This window comes from Calonectris borealis, chromosome 1 (assembly GCF_964195595.1).
Source record: "Calonectris borealis chromosome 1, bCalBor7.hap1.2, whole genome shotgun sequence".
In the NCBI taxonomy this organism is placed as follows: domain Eukaryota; kingdom Metazoa; phylum Chordata; class Aves; order Procellariiformes; family Procellariidae; genus Calonectris; species Calonectris borealis.
The window spans coordinates 136020688-136043231 of NC_134312.1; the positions used below are offsets into that span (position 1 = coordinate 136020688).

At 36.3% G+C, this 22544-nt stretch overlaps 1 protein-coding gene across 1 annotated transcript in view; it reads right to left on the reverse strand.

Moving 5' to 3' along the window:
- Nucleotides 1–6709: 6709 nt before the first annotated feature.
- Nucleotides 6710–22544, reverse strand: part of MOSPD2 (motile sperm domain containing 2) — a 40700-nt gene continuing 24865 nt past the window's right edge. The window contains exons 9-15 of the mRNA XM_075175885.1: nt 20227–20397; nt 17319–17431; nt 13562–13658; nt 12653–12749; nt 11864–11993; nt 9341–9443; nt 6710–8819 (exon numbers count right to left, since the gene is read on the reverse strand). Coding sequence (XP_075031986.1) covers nt 8673–8819; nt 9341–9443; nt 11864–11993; nt 12653–12749; nt 13562–13658; nt 17319–17431; nt 20227–20397 — 858 coding nt within the window. The 3' untranslated portion in view covers nt 6710–8672. The remainder of the gene's footprint in view (nt 8820–9340; nt 9444–11863; nt 11994–12652; nt 12750–13561; nt 13659–17318; nt 17432–20226; nt 20398–22544) is intronic.

Sequence of the window (22544 nt, forward strand, 5' to 3'; positions counted from 1 at the left end):
GAAGGCTTCACTTTAGCTAGATGGTTTTTTGAAACGCCCAGGTCTGCTGACAAACCAGAAGATCGCACATTACGCTGCTAACAAGACAGCCTCTAATCTTGCGTGTTTCTTCTGTGCTGATGGGTCAGTATATGATTGGGTACAACCTGGATGTTGAGATTTGGAAATCAGACTTGGAAGATAAAGTGAGGATGATCAAGCCCAAATGGGAGGGGAAAAGAATCTCGTTCTTACTCCCAACTGACTCACTGCTGTCTTTCTCTGCTCCAGCTTGCTCGGAAGAATTTTGATTACATGACTTTCCAATTCCACATTTCTACTGCTAAATTGTATACAGACCAGAAAATAGATGTTGCAAGGTCCTCCCTTCCCCAGCAGTACAAGCTGTGAGGCAGAAATCCTCACACGCTGTCAGAGCCACTAGCATGCTGCCACATAGCAATGAGAGCATGTGAAGATGATGTAAATTGAGCTATATTTATGCAGTCCAGTTAAAAACAACAGCAGCAGACCTTGAAAAAATTCTCGTTTCCCTTGCCCTTCTTTTAAAGAAGAGCCTACGGGGTCCCAAGGATTCTGCGTCTTATAGGGCCCTTAGAGCTGAATCCTTCCTCTTGTTTTTTCTTCATCCCACTTATTGTTCAAAATAGATGCTGGAAGGTGCATTTTTGCTGCAAACTTGGTAATATGTGTATTGACATCTTAAAACCTCTCCTGCTTTTGTAACTGTCAGAGTTCTCAAAATCCCAACACTGTAACTGAATATATTAGCCCTCTACAGCAGTCATCCATATTGGAGTGTTAGCAAGCATTATTTATTTGCTTTGAAAAACTTTTCTGATGTTAACATTCCTTTGCAATGTTGATGCAAAATTCAACCTTTTAAAGTGTTCCTGAACTCTGTTTCTTAAAATACTTTGGAAATACTATACAAGATACAAACAAAAATTTTAATATGTATTACATTACAATCAAACTGCAAAGTCAGTCATTTGGAAAGTTCTTTAAAGTATAAGTAGAGCATGTCACCAAACAATAAAGTGCTTTTTAATTGTATGCAACTTCCCACTGCTCTTATCATCTGAGCAACACTATAGCAAATATCCTTGTTTCAACACTGTGAGAAGTGGTCACTGAAAGTTTTTACTTTCATTCATATAAAAAAGTCAAACACTGCAACAAATGTCAAACACACGAATATCACCTGAAATGCAGTCTGTGTCATGCCGCGTACTGTAGTTTCTCAGCTCTATGCAATAGTAACTCACTTTGGTAGAGCGCAGAAGCACATGAGAAGACATCACATCATGTGTCACACAGCACCGGCTCTTGTTATCCTCTCCCACTCATCCAAAATGACGTTCAAGGAGAGAAACTACTTCTGAGTTATAAATGTCCTTTTTTTTTATTACAGAGAGGAAAGCTTCTACCTTTTCTGCCAATTTGTCCCAGCTCTATTTTGATCTGCAAGTAGATTAAAATAAATCTGCCTGGTCTATGAGTTGGCAAACTGTTTTGGTGCATATTTTCATGTCGCTTTTTTGGTTTCTTTTGGTTTTAAACCGATCACAGTCATTATAGCTGGAGTCGCAAATGTGATCATTTTGGACCTTAGTTTTCTTTGTATTTAATGGCAATAGGACCAACCTATTTTACAGGACTTCTTTTATGATAAATACATGAAAAGACAGTAAAGTGCTCAAATACTACAAGGATAGTACTGAAGACAAACAGGGACAAAGCTGAGGAGACATTACAGAATGAAGTTTCTTCTTGTCTGTGAATCTCCTGCAAACACAGGTGGCTTTTCCACACATTCTAGAGTTTTCCAGGGATTAACAAAAACAACATTTTATTTTCAATTACAGTAAATAATTCTAAGGAGAATTTTAGAAAAGAGGTGTACTCCCGTGTTTTAGTGTTCCATATCTGCAAGCTTTGTCATCCATTGGGCCAGACTGCTATGAGACGGCATCTATGTGACCAAGGAACTTCAGATATATTTCCAAAGTGAAATGGTTAATGGAAGGTAAATCTCACTGAAAATGGACGGAGCACAAAATCTACTTGCCTACCCCGGTTTTTCAATGGGCAGCTTAAAGCAGACAAAACCGAGATACAGCTCCTTCCTTGTCTACCTCACCTTTTATTTATCGTGTAACACTTCTCAAGGTTTCCAGCAGATGCATGTGCCCAAATTAGTGAAAAGAATTAGATACTCTTCCTCTGATGCTTTTGCAATTTCTCCTCAATTTGGAAACTTGCTGGAGTAAATGGATGCTCTCCCTCTGAAGATTTTCAGAACAGAGTGGCTGTGCCTGTTCCCCATATTCCCCATCCATATCCCAGTACATGACAGCCAGCATAGGAATATTGGAGTGTACTTTCAGTATGAGCTGGAAATAAATGACTTAATAGCTACTCCAAACTCCAACATGCAGCCAATGTAAGGGGTAGGAAGAAGCATCATGTCAATCACAACATCCACTAGAACAGCAGTATCCGGGATTACATATATATCAACACATATTTGTTGAGGATTTTATTTAAAATTGCAACGGACTAGCATGAATGAGCATTGCTTTTCCGAGGTTTCCCACCAAGTTCTAGACTGGACTGAGAACCTATGTTTATACATCCTTTTTGCAGAACAAAGCCCATCAAACAGTGAACTCAAGAAGAAAATACTACTTTTCTTTAGAAAGCACTACCAAACGTTTTTGTGAATCATCACCATCAGCTGCAAGTTTAAATTCCGAAAAAATTATAAGAAAAAGGAAAATATGGTAAATGCCACTTGCATACAGGAAAATGCCCTTCAGGGCATGGGGATTATCGTAATTCAGATGCCAGTAGATTAAGCATCAATCTGTAGGTGTTAGTTGTACCAGATTAATGAAGCATCTGTAGTGTTTGCCCAGACTTGCTTTTCCTTTCAGCAATTTATCAGTTGTGGCATTCTAGAAAATAAAAGCCTAACAAATTCTGTTTATGCTTCTTTTTCACACCACTGTTGTCATCTGTATTTATTTAAGTGATGTTCCTCATTTCTGACATTTTCCCTGGGGCTTGAAGAGCAGGTGTTCAGATATAGCTACAAGCTGTCAAAAATGAAACTGGCAATGATTTTAACAGATTCAGGGCTGAGGAAATACAAGAAAGTTGTAATTTTGAATAATTAAACACCACACAGGATTTGTTAGACTACATCATCATTATCCAAAGGATATCTTAATTCGGATTTCATCATAAACACAAAATGGTGGTCATGGTGGGACCGATACTGGATACTTCGATTTGAGTTCTCGTGTCCAAAGCCTTTCTTTGCAAATCTAAGGAAACCACATTGGCTCTGAACCAAAACCCATCAAGATTGCTTTTGTTCCCTCTCCTGGGCCCAAAATTAGGGGAACACTTGCTCTAGAGAGACCACTTAGCCTGCTGCGGGAAGAGCACATCATTGTGTAGCATTGCTCCACCTTGCCCTCCTGGCTTTCTGGATAAAACTGATATGTGGGGTGGGTCGTTATCATTTACTTTCTCATCAAGCAGTGATGCTAGTGTATTGCGCGGCTACTTCTCAGTATGCACACGTGTACTGGAATAACATGAGCAGATGTCAACTGTTATTTGTAGTTTGGGTCTGTAAGAGAAAGTACATATTCAACTATCTGTTCCTTCTGGCAAGTTCCAATAGGCCAAGTCTTTTGCTCCTCAGTCAAGTAAGTTTGTGTAGATGTATTTAGTTCAGGAGCAAGGTTTGATCAAGACCAAAGAAAAAAGAGGGACAGTGACTTAATGTTTTTGAAAAATGAAAAAAAAAATCCTTGAATATTTTGAAGGAAATCACTGCTTCTTGCTGGCTAAATCACCATCAAGTGTTGGCATATCTCATGGGCCAATCAAGATGAACAGAACACGTAATTTACCATCCTTCTAACAAGATATTTTTAACAGGAAGCAAACCCTCCAAAAATATTTTGTGAAAAAACTCCAAGTGACAGTAATGAATACATTCTACTTCTGACCAAAGAAAATGAAAGATAAATAAACAGAAGTTACAAACATTTTTTTCATATTCAGGTTTTCCTAAATTTCAACCAACTCCAATACAGTGCTATTATAGCACAACTGATATTAAGAGAATTAAAATAGAAAGTAGTACTAACAGATCAAGAGGCCCTGAACTGGCATAAGGAAGAACGTAGCAGTCCTTCGGGTGGGCTGCTGCTATACTTTGGATTATGGTGAAGACTACAATGACTGGCAACTGATAACTAGTTTTCATTTTTTCCTAGAGGGCTTTGTGTTTGGACTTCATTATTAACTTCAGCAATACCATCAGAAAGAAGGAAAACCTCTCACCACTGCCACGCTTCGGGAGAGGTGGATTTTCTGCAGTTTATTTTTCAAGTTGGGTCTATGTGTACTACCGTAGGCATTCACTATAAAAGTGGCAAAAGCAAGAATAGCGAGGTTCGAATTGAAAAGTGGGACTGAAACAACTGAGAAAACTGAAAACGGGAGGTTACGCTTTTCACCAGCTGCAGGAAACAGAGCCAGGAGCTGCTGATGCCGAAGTGTGCCCGAGAAACGGGCATACTGAAAAGCATTGTTAACTTACAATCACTTACCCGTGTTAACACATACATAATGGAAACGTAGCAACTGCCATAATACCGAGTCAGTAACTCCTCAGCGAGCCATCTTCATGAAAACAGGGAACAATACGCCATGCGCTTCAGAAATGGACTTACGACACCTTCTTTAACCCCAGAAAAAAGCACTCAACCTGCTCTTCCTGGCTAATTAGAACTGATTAGCTCTTCCTAAACTAATACATATACTGTAAATACAGATATCTTCGTGTCTCGAACACAATACCCTATGGAACTACTACAAGATCTAAACCAGTGAATTCTTACAGCCATCTGGGATGCATTTTACAGAACAGTGGTGGTTGGTCAATTTTCAAATTTTTCTATTATTCTGACTGAATGTCCACTTTCACAACAAAGTCATAGTAAAAGAAAGAACTAACACTGTCCTTTAGTAACAGAACAGCATTTATACCCTTATGCTGCCAGTCCAACTACACAGAAAGTACGAGGATCCCCAAGACGCTGCAGTGACTTGAAACGCTCTCTACAAAACCCCACACACTCAACAACCGCATATAAACCAACATCTGGAAGTAGGGACAAATGTTTGAGAGAACTTGAACGCAGACATTAGAGACAACTCAGTTACGGCAGGGAATCACTGATGAAATAGAAAGGCAATTAAAAAACCCTGCTCCTGGCCCTCCTGCCCCTCCCTTCCCCCCCCCCCCCCCCAAATGTCTAAAATATATTATGCTAGTCTGTGTCTATTTTTCTAAAGAAGGGGGAGAATTATTTTAAAATAGTATAGTCAAGATTTTTTTTCCAAATTAGCCCACTGCAGTGTGTTTTTTCCTTAAGATAGTTTTTGAATCTAATTAAAAAACCTCAATATGACTGTGTCCTTATGCAAAAATTCCTGTTTTCACTATTAAAAAAAATACTTCCTGTGTAAAATGAACTTTTGATTCTCTTTTGATACCTCTTTGAGCATTCAAATACACTGTAATGTTAAACCACTGCAAATAATTTTAGGGTGAACAATGTCAGGGCCGATGTGAACGGTGTCACCAGAACACCACCTATTCCTACAGTTCAGAGCTATCCCACAGTCAGATGCTGGAAGTAGAGAAGAGATGATGAACAAAGCACTATTTATGAAGTCTTTAATATTTTCCTTAATAAAGTAAAAAACTGAACCTAAGAATAGGGCACAAAAATTGCTTGCTAGGAAAAAAGTATGTGCTCTTTTGGAGCACAAATTGCTAATTTTTAGGATTACAGTCATTGCTGTCTCTTAATTGTCTGTAAAATCCAAGATTAACTGCTGATCTACAATGAGAGAAAGGAAAAATAAACCTTTTATCTTGATAGTACATGTAATCAAATCCTATTTTGTGAATTGTCTAAGTTCTAAAATGCCCCAGCTTTATAAACTGAGTTTCGTGTACTGTGAAAAAAAAAATTGAGGACAATCTTTTGTCTGTTCTCTCAATTTTGGGTATCATGTCAAATCACATTACTGCTGTGCACTCTGTAACTTCAGTGTGTGTTGGACACAAAACCTTCCAAAGTGGACTGGCTGAAATGTGTGTTTCCAAGGGTAGGCAAACAAAACCTGAAACTGCTAACAACTGAAGACTGGGAAAATACTGATGGGTCACCATGTTTTGAGATGATAGACACAATGAAGTTCTCATAGAAGAAAAACACAAAGTAGACTACTGTCAATTTCTATTTAAAAAAAAATGCTGTTACTTTTTTTTTTTTGCTTACATGTATTTTCCCATTTACTGTGTGATGTTTAAATAATAGTTAGCTTTACCAAGAGATATATATATGTATTGTGTGGATTTGCATTATTTGTGCTACCGTAGGTTTACAGGCCAATATTATATGCTATCTTACTATGTTAGGCACTCTGTCTAAGAATCACGATCATCTATTTTACATTTGTCTGACAAGTATCATCACAACCTCTATTACACAACAGACTACGGGCCATTACCATGTTGACCCCTCCTTCATATTAAGTATCTGCAGACTAACACGAGAACCAAAACCTCAGGAGATGTAGCTATTTTTAAAAGACTAAACATTCAAGACTACATAGTTCCTCATATTTATTTTGTAACTGTCTTGTTCTAAAACATATTAAAATAGAAAAGATGTTCATCTGATTCATCATACAAAGAAAATACCAACATAGTAATAAAATACTGAAAATATATGAAAGCACCCAAACATTAAAATATCCATATTGGCAAAGACTCTAAGAATATATTTCTTGCAATTTTACAGTAAAGTGCTATTCAATCCACTCAAATTAAGGAATCGGCATTTTAATAGCATGGTTATTATTATCTTAAGGTTACAAATTACTTTGTTACCTTTCTCAACGAGACAACAACCCATTTTGTTGGAAGCAAAGCATTTGAGTTGCATGCACCTGAAAATAACCTAAATAACAGCTTTATAGTAAGCAGTGAACATGTAAGTTGCCAACTCATTAAGAAAACAAAATACTGAGAAACAAACTGAACAGAAATGAGATTAATGAAAAATTAAGAAAATGTAGATGTGGTAAACCATTGTATAAATTAAGAAAGGACAGAAGACTGTGCACCAAACAGTTCTGTATACTTGCCTTTTACATGGTAATTTTTTTAGTAATCATATTATTACTCTGTTTTATTAGTTAATCAGTTTACTAATGCATTTTTTAAACTGCCCTTTTCTATTTCCTAGAAATGATGCTACATCTACAACACACTGGAGAGATACTATAAGCAAAAAGACAGAAGCAGAGTATGACCTTTGTTTTTCCTCAATAATCTCTTCTTACCTATTGAAGTCAACAGACAAAACTAAATGATCTCTTAGAAAGCCAATTTGTAGCAAAAATTAATTCTAGTAAAGAAATTATTTTGAATTTTTAGACCTCATCAAGAGTGAAAATTTTAAATGTATGAAAAATACCATCAGTCTCCTTTTAAGTGTTCATCATTTTAATATACATATTTACAGCAATGAGTACAAAGAATCCTTGTTAGCGTAAGTTCTCGCTAGCTTCATACACCATTTCTACATCAGTTTCTGAGAAATGGCAGATATAACACTTCTATGTTGCCTTCAACAACTATTTAATCTTCCTGAATTGACTTGCTTTTTTCATAAATTCATCTGTAATTTAAGCATATTGCACATCTCAGAATAAGTTCTTACATTGACTATTTATTAGCCTTTTTATGAACCGTTCATAGGTCATCAAAAGTCAATGCTCACACTCCTTCCGCAATTCGACTAAAAGTTGCTTTCAAAAAAAAAAAAAAAAAAAGGAAAGAATAGGAATAGTGTCTCATCATGATTATTTCATTACTATCTTTGGAATCAAACAAGGGTTATATTCCTGGTCAATATGGTTGTGTGTATGTTATTTGGTAGGAAATATTTACAATAACTTTGCATTCAGAAAAAGCACAAAAATAAGGAATTTTACCAATGAAAGCAATGAGCCTGAATTACCAAAATAACTACTAACAACAAATATCTTCCTTTATACGTGCATGTACATAGATTATGTAAAAAAATCTGCCTGTACTACATAATTTCTGTAAATTTTCCTGAATGAACAAGTTAACCTTTAGAATACACTTAAATCGACTGCTTGCACCTTCTATGAGAGTAATTCAGGATGTAGGAATGAATATGATAAAAAGAAACAAAATGTTGTATTTAAAGTAGTTGAATAGAGGGAAAAAAACCCAGTTTTAAATTACGTTGTTGTATTTGGTTTCCTCCTTCCAGTTCAGTAGTATTTATTGAGTTGTACAGTGAAAATAGGTCCTAGCTCTAACATCTTCCTCATGCAGTGTTCTAAGTGTCAACTTTCAGTAATTTCCTTTGCTGGTCATTCATGTCTTCTTTTTTTTTCAGCAAATTTTATCATCGTTCACCCTTGTGGGCTCAAAAACCTCATTTTGGCAGTTCCAGAATCTGAGTGCAGCACTGCGATCTCTTCCACCCCAACTAATCATGATAGGCAGCACATCCAGTGCAAAGCAATTCTTTTTAGCTTCTCTGGGTACATGCCAGGTAGAAGCAGAAGGCAACAACAGTAATTGATAGTAATGATAAAACAACTGACAACTGCTGGAACCAGAGGCAGCGATCAATCTGCTCTTGAAGTCGTCTATTAATTTGCAGTAAACGAGTTAGCTGAAAATAGAAACAGTTTCATTAAATTAGAATTACTGCACATGAAAGTACTTTTTAATTTAGAGCTATTTAGCAATAACTATAAGCACAGGGAAAAAAAAAAAAGACTTCTTTTAGTGATCTCTTAGTGATACCTTTTCTATCACTACATACTTAGGAATCTGTTGTACTAAAAAAGCTTTGGATCTTAAGAGTTATGGATAGCCTATATTGCAGGTGATATCAAGCAGGTGATATCTTTACACTAGGAAGCAAAAGATACCGCTGAGGCTCATTGATACCCCAGATCTGTAATATATACAAAAGAAATGAGCAAACTGCATTGAAAGTAGTATTTTATTAAACCATTACCATTCAACAAAATAATTAAATCACTATCACTGATTTAGTTACTTTCAGTTGCTGAGCTTTTCAAATAGTATAATTTACAAAGTACCAAAGAGGTTTAGTACAAATTCTTTTTATCTCTATCATATTTTATAATTTTGTTCAATATTCAGCACAAAGGAATACACTATTACCTGTATATGTAAATCTTCATTGGTTTTTGCTGGAATATTAAATGTATTCTCTTTCAATGTCAGAGAAGAAGGCTTACTACTTTCTACAACATGACACCTGAGCCTGTGGAAGAAAAGTACGCACCAAAAACCATAAATTTAATGTAACATTGTATAATTAATAGTAAGCAGTCCATTGAACAGTTATTATATATGCTTTATTATCTGTTTTGGTTGATTGATTTTCTAAATGACTGTTAGAATTACAGAATCATAGAATCATTTGGGTTGGAAGGGACCTTTAAAGGTCAAGTCCAATCCCCCTGCAATGAGCAGGGACTATGGCACCCTGAAAAGGTTTCCCCAGTCTAACAGTTATGTTTTGACAGCTTTTGATATAGAAAGCAAGATCAGAATTATCTGCATGCTCAGTTGAAATGTATCTTCATCATCTTAAATTCATAGCAGAGGATCCACTGGATTATTCAGTCAAATACTACTACCAGAGATGCAACAATTTCTTGAACAGCGAGCAAAATCTAAAGGTTTTCTTTCCATTTTAAACCTTAGCAAAAACATTTTTCATGGAGTCCACCTCTTCCACAGTTGGATATGCAGGAACAGAATTTCAAGCCACAACTGAACATAGTGGAATCCTACACAATTTATAAAATACAGCAGAAGCTCCTCTGATAACATGCAAGTCAATTAGCATGGGAATGAATTTATTTCCTAAAGAAATAGTTAAATTGAAGCTGCGGCAATTTTCTATTTTAAGGAAAGAGAAATGCTAAAATTTCTCCGGCAAGACAAAACAAAAAAAAGGAACAAATATGTGTAATAAAATCTAAATAGATTCCTCCATGGCTGGGATAGAGTTAATTTTCTTCACAGTAGCTAGCATGGGGCTATGTTTTGGATTTGTGCTGAAAACAGTGTTGATAACACAGGGATGTTTTTGTTATTGATGGGCAGTGCTTACACAGAGTCAAGGCCTTTGCTGCTTCTCACCCCACCCCACCAGCAAGTAGTAGGGGAGCACAAGAAGCTGGAAGAGGACATGGCCGGGCCAGCTGACCCCAACTGACCAAAGGGATATTCCATACCGTATGATGTCATGCTCAGCATATGAAGCTGGGGGAAGAAGGAGGAAGGGGGGGACATTTGGAGTGATGGCGTTTTGGCTTCCCAAGTAACCATTACATGTGATGCAGCCCTGCTTTCCTGGAGATGGCTGAACACCTGCCTGCCAATGGAAAGTAGTGAGTGAATTCCTTGTTCTGCTTTGCTTGTGTGCACGGCTTTTTCTTTACCTATTAAACTGCTTTTATCTCAACCCACGACTTTTCTCACTTTTACTCTTCTGAGTCTCTCCACCATCCCACTGGGCAGGGAGTGAGCAAGCGGCTGGGTGGGGCTTAGTTGCTGGCTGGGGTTAAACCATGACACTCAGATAAAGCACTTCACTTGTATAATATTCAAGAGACAATAATTATATTCTCCACTACTTTTAATCTAGGTTTAACAAAAAGTAAAGGTCAGTTTTGTATTGATCAGTAACGTACATACATGGCATACTTTGCAGGTGATAAATTTAATGTAATCAAATAATCTCTCCCTATTGTTTCAGGCTCTGTCCTAAAAAAAATTCTAACATTTATCCAAGGAAGCTTAAGGTCACTCACATGATGTAGATTTTGTTTAACAGGGAAGTAAGGGATAAGCATTTGAAGCAAAGATAGAGCAAGACTCAGGCATCAAGTCTCAAAAATACTTTTTCCATCTTAATTTTGGCCATGTGAGGGTAAAGGCAGCTCCAAAAGAAAAAAAAAAAAAAAAAAACAGGAACAATCTAAAGTAAAATACAGTCAAATTATTTTTTTTAAAAGATGAAACAGCATCTGGATTATCATGACTCTCAGACTTCCAGATGAAAGAGAATTACAACGAACTTTTCCTAGAAATATGCAGTGATACAACTAGATGTGAACAGATGAGAGAGAAGAGTAACAGGTATATTTAAGAGAGTGTGTGGGAAAATGTATTTTCCTACTGGTATTTTTTCACCATTAAATATGGAAAAACACACATATAAACATGCGATAGGTTTTACAGAAATTTTCTACAAAATTATGATTTTGCATAGCAGAAATGGAATATTTTTTAATATTGTCTAGAAAAGTTTTGCATTTGGTATGTCTTCTTTCCTTGCTTGTTTTAGAAAAACACAAGTGGCACATTCTTATTTAAAAAAAAAATCTACTGTCCATCTGTATTGTCACAGGCATTCACATTTTTTCCACGTAACTCTTAATCAGCACAAGAACAACAATAAAAACAAAAGCATGTGCAGAATACCATTTTATGCATTAAAAACACCTCTAATCAGTTAAAACAGAGTGGAAGCATCAGCAATATACTTCAGTCAGTAAGGACATAATTGGGTTTAGAGAATCCTTCACTGATTATGAAATGCAAGTGCCATAAATCAGCTAAATGATAATGGCTAAAAAAAACCCTGTCAACAGAAAACCATATGCTCACCTATGTTCCATCACTTTGGTCCTAGGGACTTCTTTCCAAAACTGAGTCAGTTCTGGTACACCTGCTCCAGAAGACTGGTCCATTTCTGCTGCCATTATAAGGAAACGATCCTGCAGAGAAGCTGCAAAACCTGCCCTCAAAGGAAAAAAAAAAGCCGAAGTGTGCTTAGATAAAATGACAATATTACAAAGTGTATAGAAGCATTCTTGACCAAAAGTGTTTTAAAATGAGATCTTGTTCATTGCAGGACATTGGAGACTGACTTACTGGAAATAAAAACAATGAAATTGTTCTCTTAAGCTCGACAATTTTGATTACAATTTTCCCCAAATTCTACAGTTTCATTTTAACAGAACTAGTTACACCTGAATGATTGAAGGACAACCCAGAATTTTGTAAAGAATGCATTCTCCAGCAAATTCACTTGTCCTTGCAACAATTTAGGAAACTGATTTACGGCAAATATACCTCCCACTGTAATAGAGTACAAGTGAGACAGCTGCCACTGCGACTTTTTTTTTTTTAAAGACAAGAAACAGAATGGGCTGCAGACAACAGCTGCTTATACCTAAGTGGAGTAGTAAATCAGTAGGGGCAGTTACTCAAATGCTGTGTGACATCCATATTTTTTATAAATAGTAACACTCTCATACAACAGTCAAGTGGACATGGGTGTCAGTCAGCCTTACATCCCAGCAAGCACATACAAAAGTTAGGATCTAGAGCAGTCAGCCTGTTAATAAAACTTGTCCAGACTTCTTAAAAATTCTATTATAAGATTTTACTTACCACCATGAAGAGAGACTACTATATCCAATGATGTGCCAGGTTCACAGCTGCTGTTACTGGGTTTAACTCTGTATTTTTCAGGAGCAGTTGTTCTCACCTATAAACAAAAAATACCAAGCAAGCATATAGTAAATGCATGCACAAACTATGATTGTTTCATAACCTCCCTCATTCTGTAACAACTAAAATCCCCAAAAGCTTAAATATTAAGACATGGTAATACATATAGTCTTTAAAATACTTTCTTTTGTAGGAGTAATCAGATGCTGGTATTTCACTTTTTCCTCTCTCTCAACTACTTCTATCCTTTCTTTTCTGGCATATGCTGTTTTTCTCTCTTATATACATGCATAAAAAGAGCCAAGAATATTAAATGGACTATCTGTTAAAATTCTTAATGTGAAAGTATGGAAACTTTAGTTATTTGTGTGCGCAGAGAACACAAAAGATGTGGTGGAAAGCCAAATTAAGATGCAAGTCAACTCAGTATTTCTGAAGCATACATTCCTTTGACGGTAACATTTGCAGATGGAGCTGCATCATTTTGGAGCATTACTAATAACTTGTTCCCAGCCAAAATTTAAAAAGGAGAAAAATTCTAAAAAGATCACTTTTCAATGCTTAAGCCTTTCTTTTTCAGGAAGTATTAGGTTCTCACTAAAGAACTAACCATCACCATAGCTCTTTTTCAGTCAGTGCTCCAAAGATTTGTATTACTGATTATCCCCTTTGGGGTGGTACATAATAAGCATAAATTCAGCCAGAAGATTTCTTTGATCTGCTTCAAACATCACAACAAAATAAAAAATTTAGACTGAAAAGTGGGTTTAATAGTACTTCTTCCTCCTTACTCAGAACAAGAAGTTACAGATTTAGTAAAGTAAACCAGGCCACACATAAAATACTTACCTTAAAAGCCACTATGTTTTTAGTGACATTTGTGAGAACTATCAAACATTTTTTCTCCCCAGTTTCTTTGGATCCAAAATACAGTTCTTCTGCTGGGCTAATAAGAAATTTAAAAATAATTAGTTTCTTCAAAATTATTTTTACAACGTATCATAGAAAAAACCTGTCCACATCTACAGGAAAATAAAATACTTTCAACCTTGCATCCACAGTTACTATAAACAGTTTTTCATCAAAAAAGCTGTGAAAATAAAATGCAGAAATTTTGTAGTGAAGCTCAGGTTGACTCATGACCACAAGTGTACCTAGGTGCCTCAGCTGATTACTGCCCTTGACTTTTTCCATCTGGAAGAGCATGACCATGTGCAACAGCAGGAATAGCCAACAGATATATACAGTCACTTCAGCCACTGCATCTTACAGTGGTATGTTAAGGGAAAGCATCACTAATTTTAATTTATGCTAATATTAAAGAGCATAAGGTGTCACAGACAGGGAGTAATTTCCACCTTATACATCTATCCTTGTAATGGGTATAGTGCACACATAAGAGGAGCTGGCAGATATCTGCGAGTGGCAATCATTTCAACCACTACAACTAAATTCACTTGTATTTATGAGTCAGTCTTCACATACTTCTGGTGACACATGCATAAATAAAGTTATTGCTTGTTTTTAATATTCTTGTGCAATTAAGAGAGTCATGCATGAAATCTTTTAAACCATATCAAACTAACACAACTCATTTTGGAATAAGCATTCAAATGAACACTACTAGGCAAAAAGTAGGGCATGCTCATATACTACATGTTGAGAAGAAACTCAAGTAACAAGTGAAAAACTGTTTTCTTTCAATATATCTCATCAGGAGTACACAAAGAACTGCCATACTACACAGTACTACAGAACTGCATATTCTTTTGACAGAAAACCTTTTTCAAAAAATGTGTTACATTTTTTTCCCTTCTCCCCCTTTTAGAATGCCAATTTCATGTTAATTTGACCTCCTCCTCAAAAGACCTCCTTTCATAGTACCAATCCTTCTTTCTCCTCTCACTTAAACAAACCAGTGTATTAGCTGAGAAGAAAAATCCTTGGTGCTGTAGGGCAAGCCTTAACACCCATGCTAGAAGATGGATCCCATGGTGACTGTGTGTGTCAGGGGGTGCCATGTTTTACAACGCATGAGACAGTCCACATGACAAGGATTTTTTTTTCTTTTTGGTGGGGAGGAAGGAAGTGTTCTAAGAGAGACAGAAAGCAAGAAACTGATGGGTTTAAAACAGATTAATAGTGTAACTGTATCCCCTTCTCACCTCAGATTTTTTTCCTGTTCCCAAATTCTCAACTTAAGTAACCAACAACAGTAGGGAACAAAAGGATTTTAATTACAAAGTATTTTGTTTATCTTAATACTGTACTATTGCAGCTGTGTGTTACAGCAATTGCAAGATGAACCATGAGGCAGGAACGCATGAACTAGCATCAAAACAAGCCACAAAAAGAGCTAAGGAAAAGAATGTTCCACTAGAGCCTGATCTTTCTTATTCCACCACCAACTATGGCTATTGACATAAAAAAAAAAAAAAGAAAAGAAAGAAATAGGGCTTGAGGTCACTGCTCTATGCTTGTTGTCTGGGAAATCAACCAGTCCCATAGTGTTAGGGGTGGGTGGAGCATAGTTGTTGGGAGGGTGGGGTGTTTTTATTTTAAACAAACGCCCAAGCTTTCTTAATTTTTATACCACTTTCTTTACTGTGATGTGTGTGGGGTAACCATTTCGGATTGTAGTAGAAATTCTCATCTCAAAATACACAACATGAGTCTTCTGCCAGACAGTGCAAGTAAACTGCTGCTTTTTGTCTGACTAAATATATTCATTTATTGAGGAGGAAGGCCAAAAAAGATCAGTCTTTCATAGTAAGGTATGCAAGGCAAATGCAATCATGGTCTAAACCAGGAAGAGACAGATGACTAGTGAGTATGACTACAAATACAAGAAGCAGAAGAGCACAAGTACCCAGCTTTGGTCATACACCAAAGCCAAAAAGTACTAATAGGTAAGGAATATCCCTGCAGGGGGTCGTAGGAGGCCTCACGGAGTCTTCTGCAGCAGCAGTTAGAGAGGCACAGAAAGGCTGCTGGCTCTTGGCGATTTCATGGTGCCAGAGCTGCTCTGCCTCAGCTTCCCGGGCAGGCTCTAGGCTGCTCCCGTCACAGGGCAACACTGGTATCAGCAAGGATACAAGCTAATCATACTGGCAGAGCTTATAGTCCCCGAGATAGGTGCCTGTGACTAGTTATAAATGGCACTATATATTATCAGTTCAATAAATTTCAGTTCAGTGTCCTGAGAAAAATTCCAGGAAACTCTGTAGTTTCTACACTTAGATTATTAAGAAAGAGCAGTAACTGTGCATACTCGCAAGAATTTACTTTAAAAAAAAAACACAACAAATGAACAGCAAGGACAATGGAGACACCAGTATTTTATTTTCCATGACAGCAAGACTACAAGTATCAGCACCTCTATACTTGACTAAGTTTGGTCTTCCATTAATTTACATGAACTCCAACACTTCTATTCCAATGGTAGAACTTGAAATATTTTAAGAGAAAAAAGGTACAGTGTGTGTGTGGGGGAGGCATTTTATTTTCGGGGGGGTTTTGATTGTTGGGTTGGTGTGGTTTTCTGTTTTTTTTGTCTTTTGGGTTTTTTTTTGGTTTGGGTTTTTTTGTTTGTTTTTAAAGAAGCTGATGGAAGAACACAGCTGCTTTTGTTATAGGTACAGAAAATTTTAAACATTCTTTTAAAATCACAATTCTGCAGTCTATGCCTTTGTCCTGCCATACAAGAAACTAAGTTCATACAGAGGAGGGTTTTCCACAAAGGACTATAATTTTCATTTCAAAACCAGGAAAATTTGACACATACAAAATACTTTTTGATGCTAATGAGCATGTCATTATTCAAATTCATTCCAAAACTAATTCAGTACAGCAGTTACAAAGTTAGCTAAGGAATTACCTATAAATTAGATATTTTCTTCATTCATCTAATAGCAAACTGGAAGTGAAAATAGAAGTTAACATCTAAATCAATTTCTAAACAAGCATCTTAACCTGAAAGGCAGTGAAAAGAAAAAGTGATATTGGCTAATTGATTTTTTTTCCCCCTAGTTTAATGATAAAAAGCAGATTAACTGCAAGATGTAAGCACCTTGGATGACAAAATCTTCTGAGCAGATGTGCTATTTATACACTTCCCACACAAAATAAATTGGACCCATTCAGTAAGCTTCATTGGTGCAAACACTAGTGTAGACATTTACACTATCTTAAGTTAAAAGAATTCAAGCAAAGAATTCAGTGAAAGCTGACTTAGTAAATGCATTGTTTTTCTTAAGCCAATGCAATCAATGTCAAATCACTGCTCTCATTACAGATAAGCACAGGTTTAACTAAATTCAATGACAGACAGTTTCTCAATGAAACAATGAAGCACTTCTACAATTCTGTGAAATGTACACCTAACTAATTAGTACAAATAGCATGCCAACAGTGATATCGAAAGATTCACTAAAAATAATGTAAAACCAGAAAAATTCTTGGAGCTTTGTAAAAATCATTCTTAAAAGGATGTTTATAACTTGTTTTCCTCTAATAGTCTGAAAAAATAGTTTATTTTGAAAACTAACTAGTTCAGTATAAGTGTCCAAGGCACATTGTAAAAAAAATTAAAGAAAATTATTATTACCTGATATGTAATAAAGGTCCTTTAAAAGTGGTTAATGCTTTCTTTGCATTTTTTGGTTTGATCTCTGTTTTGTCAGTTTCCTCTGATTTGGAAATTTGTTCTATAGAATTCATCTGAGTAAAAATGATAGTAGAAACCTGGGTTACACATGTTACAGAATCATGCAGGTATTTCAAAGAATACAAGGAGGCTTATTTCAACAATTTATGTATTACAGATCAAGCTTAATATGTATTCATTCCCTGAAGCTGCTTGAAGTCCACTGAATAAAATGATTTGTTATAGAAGTTACATAATTATTAAACATGCATGAAAACTTCTGCTTTGTTTTTTTCCATGTATTTTCCTGATGCCCAAGGTGGTTATTTTTGAAAGCTCCAGACATGTTAAGTTATAGTACTTCAAATATTTAAGATGAAGCACTGATGTTATTCTTCCACTGCAAAACTTTTCAATCAAAACAGACACCCCAATACAATCACTGCAACACTGAACAAAAAACACAATAACAATTCCATACTTTATTGTATTGCAGAGTTACTAAACATATCTTCACTGCTTTTAGACGGAACTCTGAAGTATTGGAGAACTTAAAAGAAATAATGCCGATTGAATTGATGCATCCAAAACTGCAGGTATCTTAGGTTCTGAGGGTTTTCCTCTATTACATTAAGAAAATAGATGTCAGCAGGCCTGAACATCTTATTATAAAAAAATGAAAGAACTCTGGAATTAAGTGCAAAACGGGGGGTGGGCAGGAATACAGAAGACTGAAAGAATTAGTGACATCATGACTCAAGATCAGCTAGTTGAACAGTTTGCTTAGCCTTGTTTTTATTCCACTTAAAATACAGACAGAAGACATGAAGAGAATTCAGTTATGTAAATTTGAAGTATGGGAATGAAAGGAATACAAAATTTTATAGAAAATAGGTTTTATAAAAAGAAACCACACAGGAATCTGATTTCTTTTTTAATAATTACAGTTATAGTTAAAGGTTAGCGTGGAAATACACTGCACTAGTTGTGTGTTGGGCTTTATTCTACATAAATCTAATTAAAATTACCGGAGAAAATATTACTACAGCACACATTAAAGGTGGAGGCATCTACAGGTCAGGCACTTACTAACCAAGTTTATCACTCATGGCTCCCTCTACTCTGTGGAAAGAAATAGGCTCTTCTACGGGATAAGAAGAGGCATACATATATAAAATAAATCAGATGAATTCTTAGTGATGACAAGAGTCTACATATAAAGACTGGTAGTGCAGTAAATAATGAGGACGATATCTCACAGATTACTTCCAATCTGTTCGTTTGGAAGCTGGCCTTATTAAAAAAATATTTTAATATTTATATTTAGACACAGTCAGGTAAAAATAATTAACTTAGAAATAAGGAATGCCAACCATTCTTAGACAATAAGGGAGTATTTCTGAAAAACACATTTTGGAAAAGAATGTAACATTGAAGTGGCAAACAATGGTGTACTTTCTGTGGAAGAAATAGCAAGTATTATTCTTAAATACATGAACAGACGAATAGTGAGTTGAAGCAAAACAATAATCTACTTTTTACAGAAACAGTACCAACAACAATGAGATGGTCTGAAATTTTAAAAGTATGTTAAAGGTAAGGCCTTAAACGTGCCTTAAGATTAACTGATACATGATGAGCATAAATGTCAATCTTAGTTCATTGAAAAGATTGAGTAGCAGCTTAATTGCACATTATGGTATAAAAGAGAATACCATAAACCAAATCATTATTTTTAAGAGTGGAAAAAAGTAAAAAAAAAAAATACCTTAAGTAGAAAGCTGAAGTCAGCCAAGCAAATTAAAAACAAGCACTGAGGCTATTAAGCATCAAACCCAACTCACACACTGAACAGGAATTCTCCACGTTTCCATATCTGAGAATCAGAGCTTGGAAGATGTGCTACAATCAAAACAAGCTACTGAGTCTAATGGTCGGGAAGTCATCATGGTTATGTAATGCTTCCGTCTGACCTTAAGGTCAGTGAAGTTATCTTTTTTTGAATAGCTGGCCAAGTTGCAAAGAACAGCTGGACTACTTAAAGTGAGCTGTGTGTTTCAAATTATTCGACAAAAAGTTAAAACAGTAAATGAAACTCAAAGTGTAATATTAAAGTATTCCACTCCATTAAGCAGAAGTTTTTGCAATTCACCTTCCAAAATTAATTATGGCACTAAAGTGGTGAATTTCAGATTTTTCCTGCTATTTTCAAGAGCGATATCCCCACTCACTATCACTGCATACTCCTAAATATCACTTCATATAGATTTGTGTAATACAATGCCTTTATACTTCTGGATAAACACCACCGCAGGAAGATTATATTGTAAAACAGGATTGATGGATTAGGGATACAATTTCTAAATGAGACTAAATGAAAAGTTATATGTTGAGATTTTATCAATAATTTAAGAAAACAAATTAACATTCAGCAAAGTATAAATATATAACTGTTAATATTTTCTCATGTACATAGTGACCTAAGTATCTGAGAAAACTAGATGTATTTTAAGATGTACACCACCAGATATCTCAAGATTAAAAGTAAACAAACTAGAAAGACATAACCTTTGAAAACAAAACACAGAAACCTTTTCAATTTTACTGTACAATTCACTATATTCCAGAGATACACTAAATATTCGGTACAGGTTTTACTCATTCAGAAGCATGAATGAGTAAACTGAAGCAAGACTGAAACTGCAAGTATAATTTTCAGTTTTACTGGGTTCTTCTGTCAAACTAGAGGGGAGGGAAAAAAAAAGCCTAACACACAAAGTAAAAGCCTGACAGGAAACAAAAATTATATGCCTTCTGTCTCACTTTGTAACGGTTTAACAGTCTTGCCTCAACCTTCAGAGTTAGATACCTTTTTCTGATTAAGGTTTTGTTCTTCATTCAGCTCCCCAGTCTCCTTGGTGTCCGCATCTATCTCTTCTTTACTTTCATGCTCATCTTCACTAGTAATGGGTCCGTTTTCACATAAAGGAGTTTGAAAATCATCATCAACCAATGGAGGATAACTGTACTTGAAAGAATCCTAAAACGTAAGGAGATTTTTAAAGGACCAGTTATTTAGGAGGATGAGAAGTGACTTCTCTAGTATTTTTGTAAATGGAAATACTATCAATTAATTTTTTTTTGTTTCACATGACTTGTATGTTTCATTTATCCATTTTAAATTGGACCTCTGTGTCTTTATTTTATCATCATTAATAGACAAATAAACACAGTCATCTTAATGAAGCCACTAAATTGTAACACTGTCTGTAATTATAGTCACAGCAGAACCATAGAATCTGGTGTATTGAAGATCAGCATTCAGAGTCTTAAAGCTTAAGTTTTGTTCTTAGTTCTAGGAAACATGGTTTAAAACCTATGACAGCTATTTCTAAAGAATATCCCAAAAGTGATGAAAAACTTCAGCTGTTCTGTATTTTAGTTTCATAATAGCCACAGTTCAAAAACCAAACCAAAACAGAAACAAAACCACAAAATGACCCCAAACAATCCCTCAAGTTTAACCTAACATGTGGACCTTTAACATATCCTGCAACTCAGACCTCAATCTTTGGAATGCCAAATCATTTTAAAGACCATATTCAAGACACCCAAGTAATGCAGAAGCAGCATACTTAAGTTCTCAATGCTTCGACAGTAAAGGTATCTTTTCTATTTCTAGTTTTTGCTAACTAGAAATACTCTTAACATTCTCAAAATAGTTTATTACATCTTAAATAAAAGGAGGAGTTGAATGCACCATTAGCAAGTTTGCTGATGATACCAAACTGGGAGGTGCTGTTGACTCCCTTGAGGGAGAAGAGGCCTTGCAGAGGGATCTAGATAGATTGGAGCATTGGGCAATGATTAATGGCATGAGATTTAACAAGAACAAATGCTGGATGCTGCACCTAGGATGGAGTCACACTAGGCACAAGTATAAATGGGGAGAGGAATGGCTGGAGAGCAGCCTTGCAGAAAGGGATCTGAGGGTGCTGGTCAACAGCAGGCTCAACAGGAGTCAGCAGTGTGCCCTGGCAGCCAAGAGGACAAACCGCATCCTGGGGTGCATTGAACACAGCATAGCCAGCCCATCAAAAGAGGTGATTATCCCGCTGTACTCAGCGTTAGTGCAGCTTCACCTGGAGTACTGTGTGCAGTTCTGGGCCCTGCCATTTGAGAAGGATGTGAAGCTCCTTGAATGCGTCCAGAGGAGAGCAACGAAGTTGGTAAAAGGGCTGGAAGGAATGTCCTATGAGGAGCAGCTGAAGACTTTGGGCTTGTCTAGTTTGGAGAACAGGAGGCTGAGGGGCAACCTCATTGCTCTCTACAGCTTCCTGGGGAGGGGAGCTGGAGAGGGAGGTGCTGAGCTCTCCTCCCTGAGATCCAGTGATATGATGCATGGGAATGCCCCAAAGCTGCATCAATCAGGGGAGGTTCAGACTGGACATTAGGAAGCATTTCTTCACCAAGGGGGTGATCAAACCCTGGACAGGCTTCCTAGAGAGGCGGTTGGTGCCCCAAGCCCGTCAGTGTTTAAAAGGCATTTGGACAATGCCCTTAATAACATGCTTTAACTTTTGGTCAGCCCTGAAGTGGTCAGGCAGTCGAACTAGATGATCGTTGTAGGTCCCCTCCAACTGAAATATTCTATTCTATTATGTTAGAAACAGTATTTAAACAGGGGTCTCTGTTCCTACTGCATTTGCAAACAGTTTTAAACTCCAAGTACACTGAATCAGTTTATCAGCTTTTCCTTTGGAGGAGGAAAATAACATAGCTTTGACTTCTGTGAGGCAGACTTGAACCATGCCCACAGTTCCCAAACTATGCTACCAGCAGGGAGTTAAAAAGAGTGTTTCAAGAGAGTTCTCCATAAGCAAGCATATTTTCTCAAAACAAAGAACAATGTGACTTGGGGGGGGAAGGAAAAAATCTTAGATGGGGCCATTCAAAGAAACCCCAAACAAGACAGTATACTTCCTGCTAATCTATATTCAAGGCCTAAATCTCTCCTATTCTTCAGGCTGAAGCAACAGTCACAGACCTTTAGGTGAATGAAACAGGTATCCATTGGCTCAAGCAATATCTTATTAAGGGCCTAAAGGACAAGCTTTAAGTATCAGTAACAGACTAATTCACTATTAGAAAAGACTCCAGACTGTTACAAACATTACAGTAGGCTTA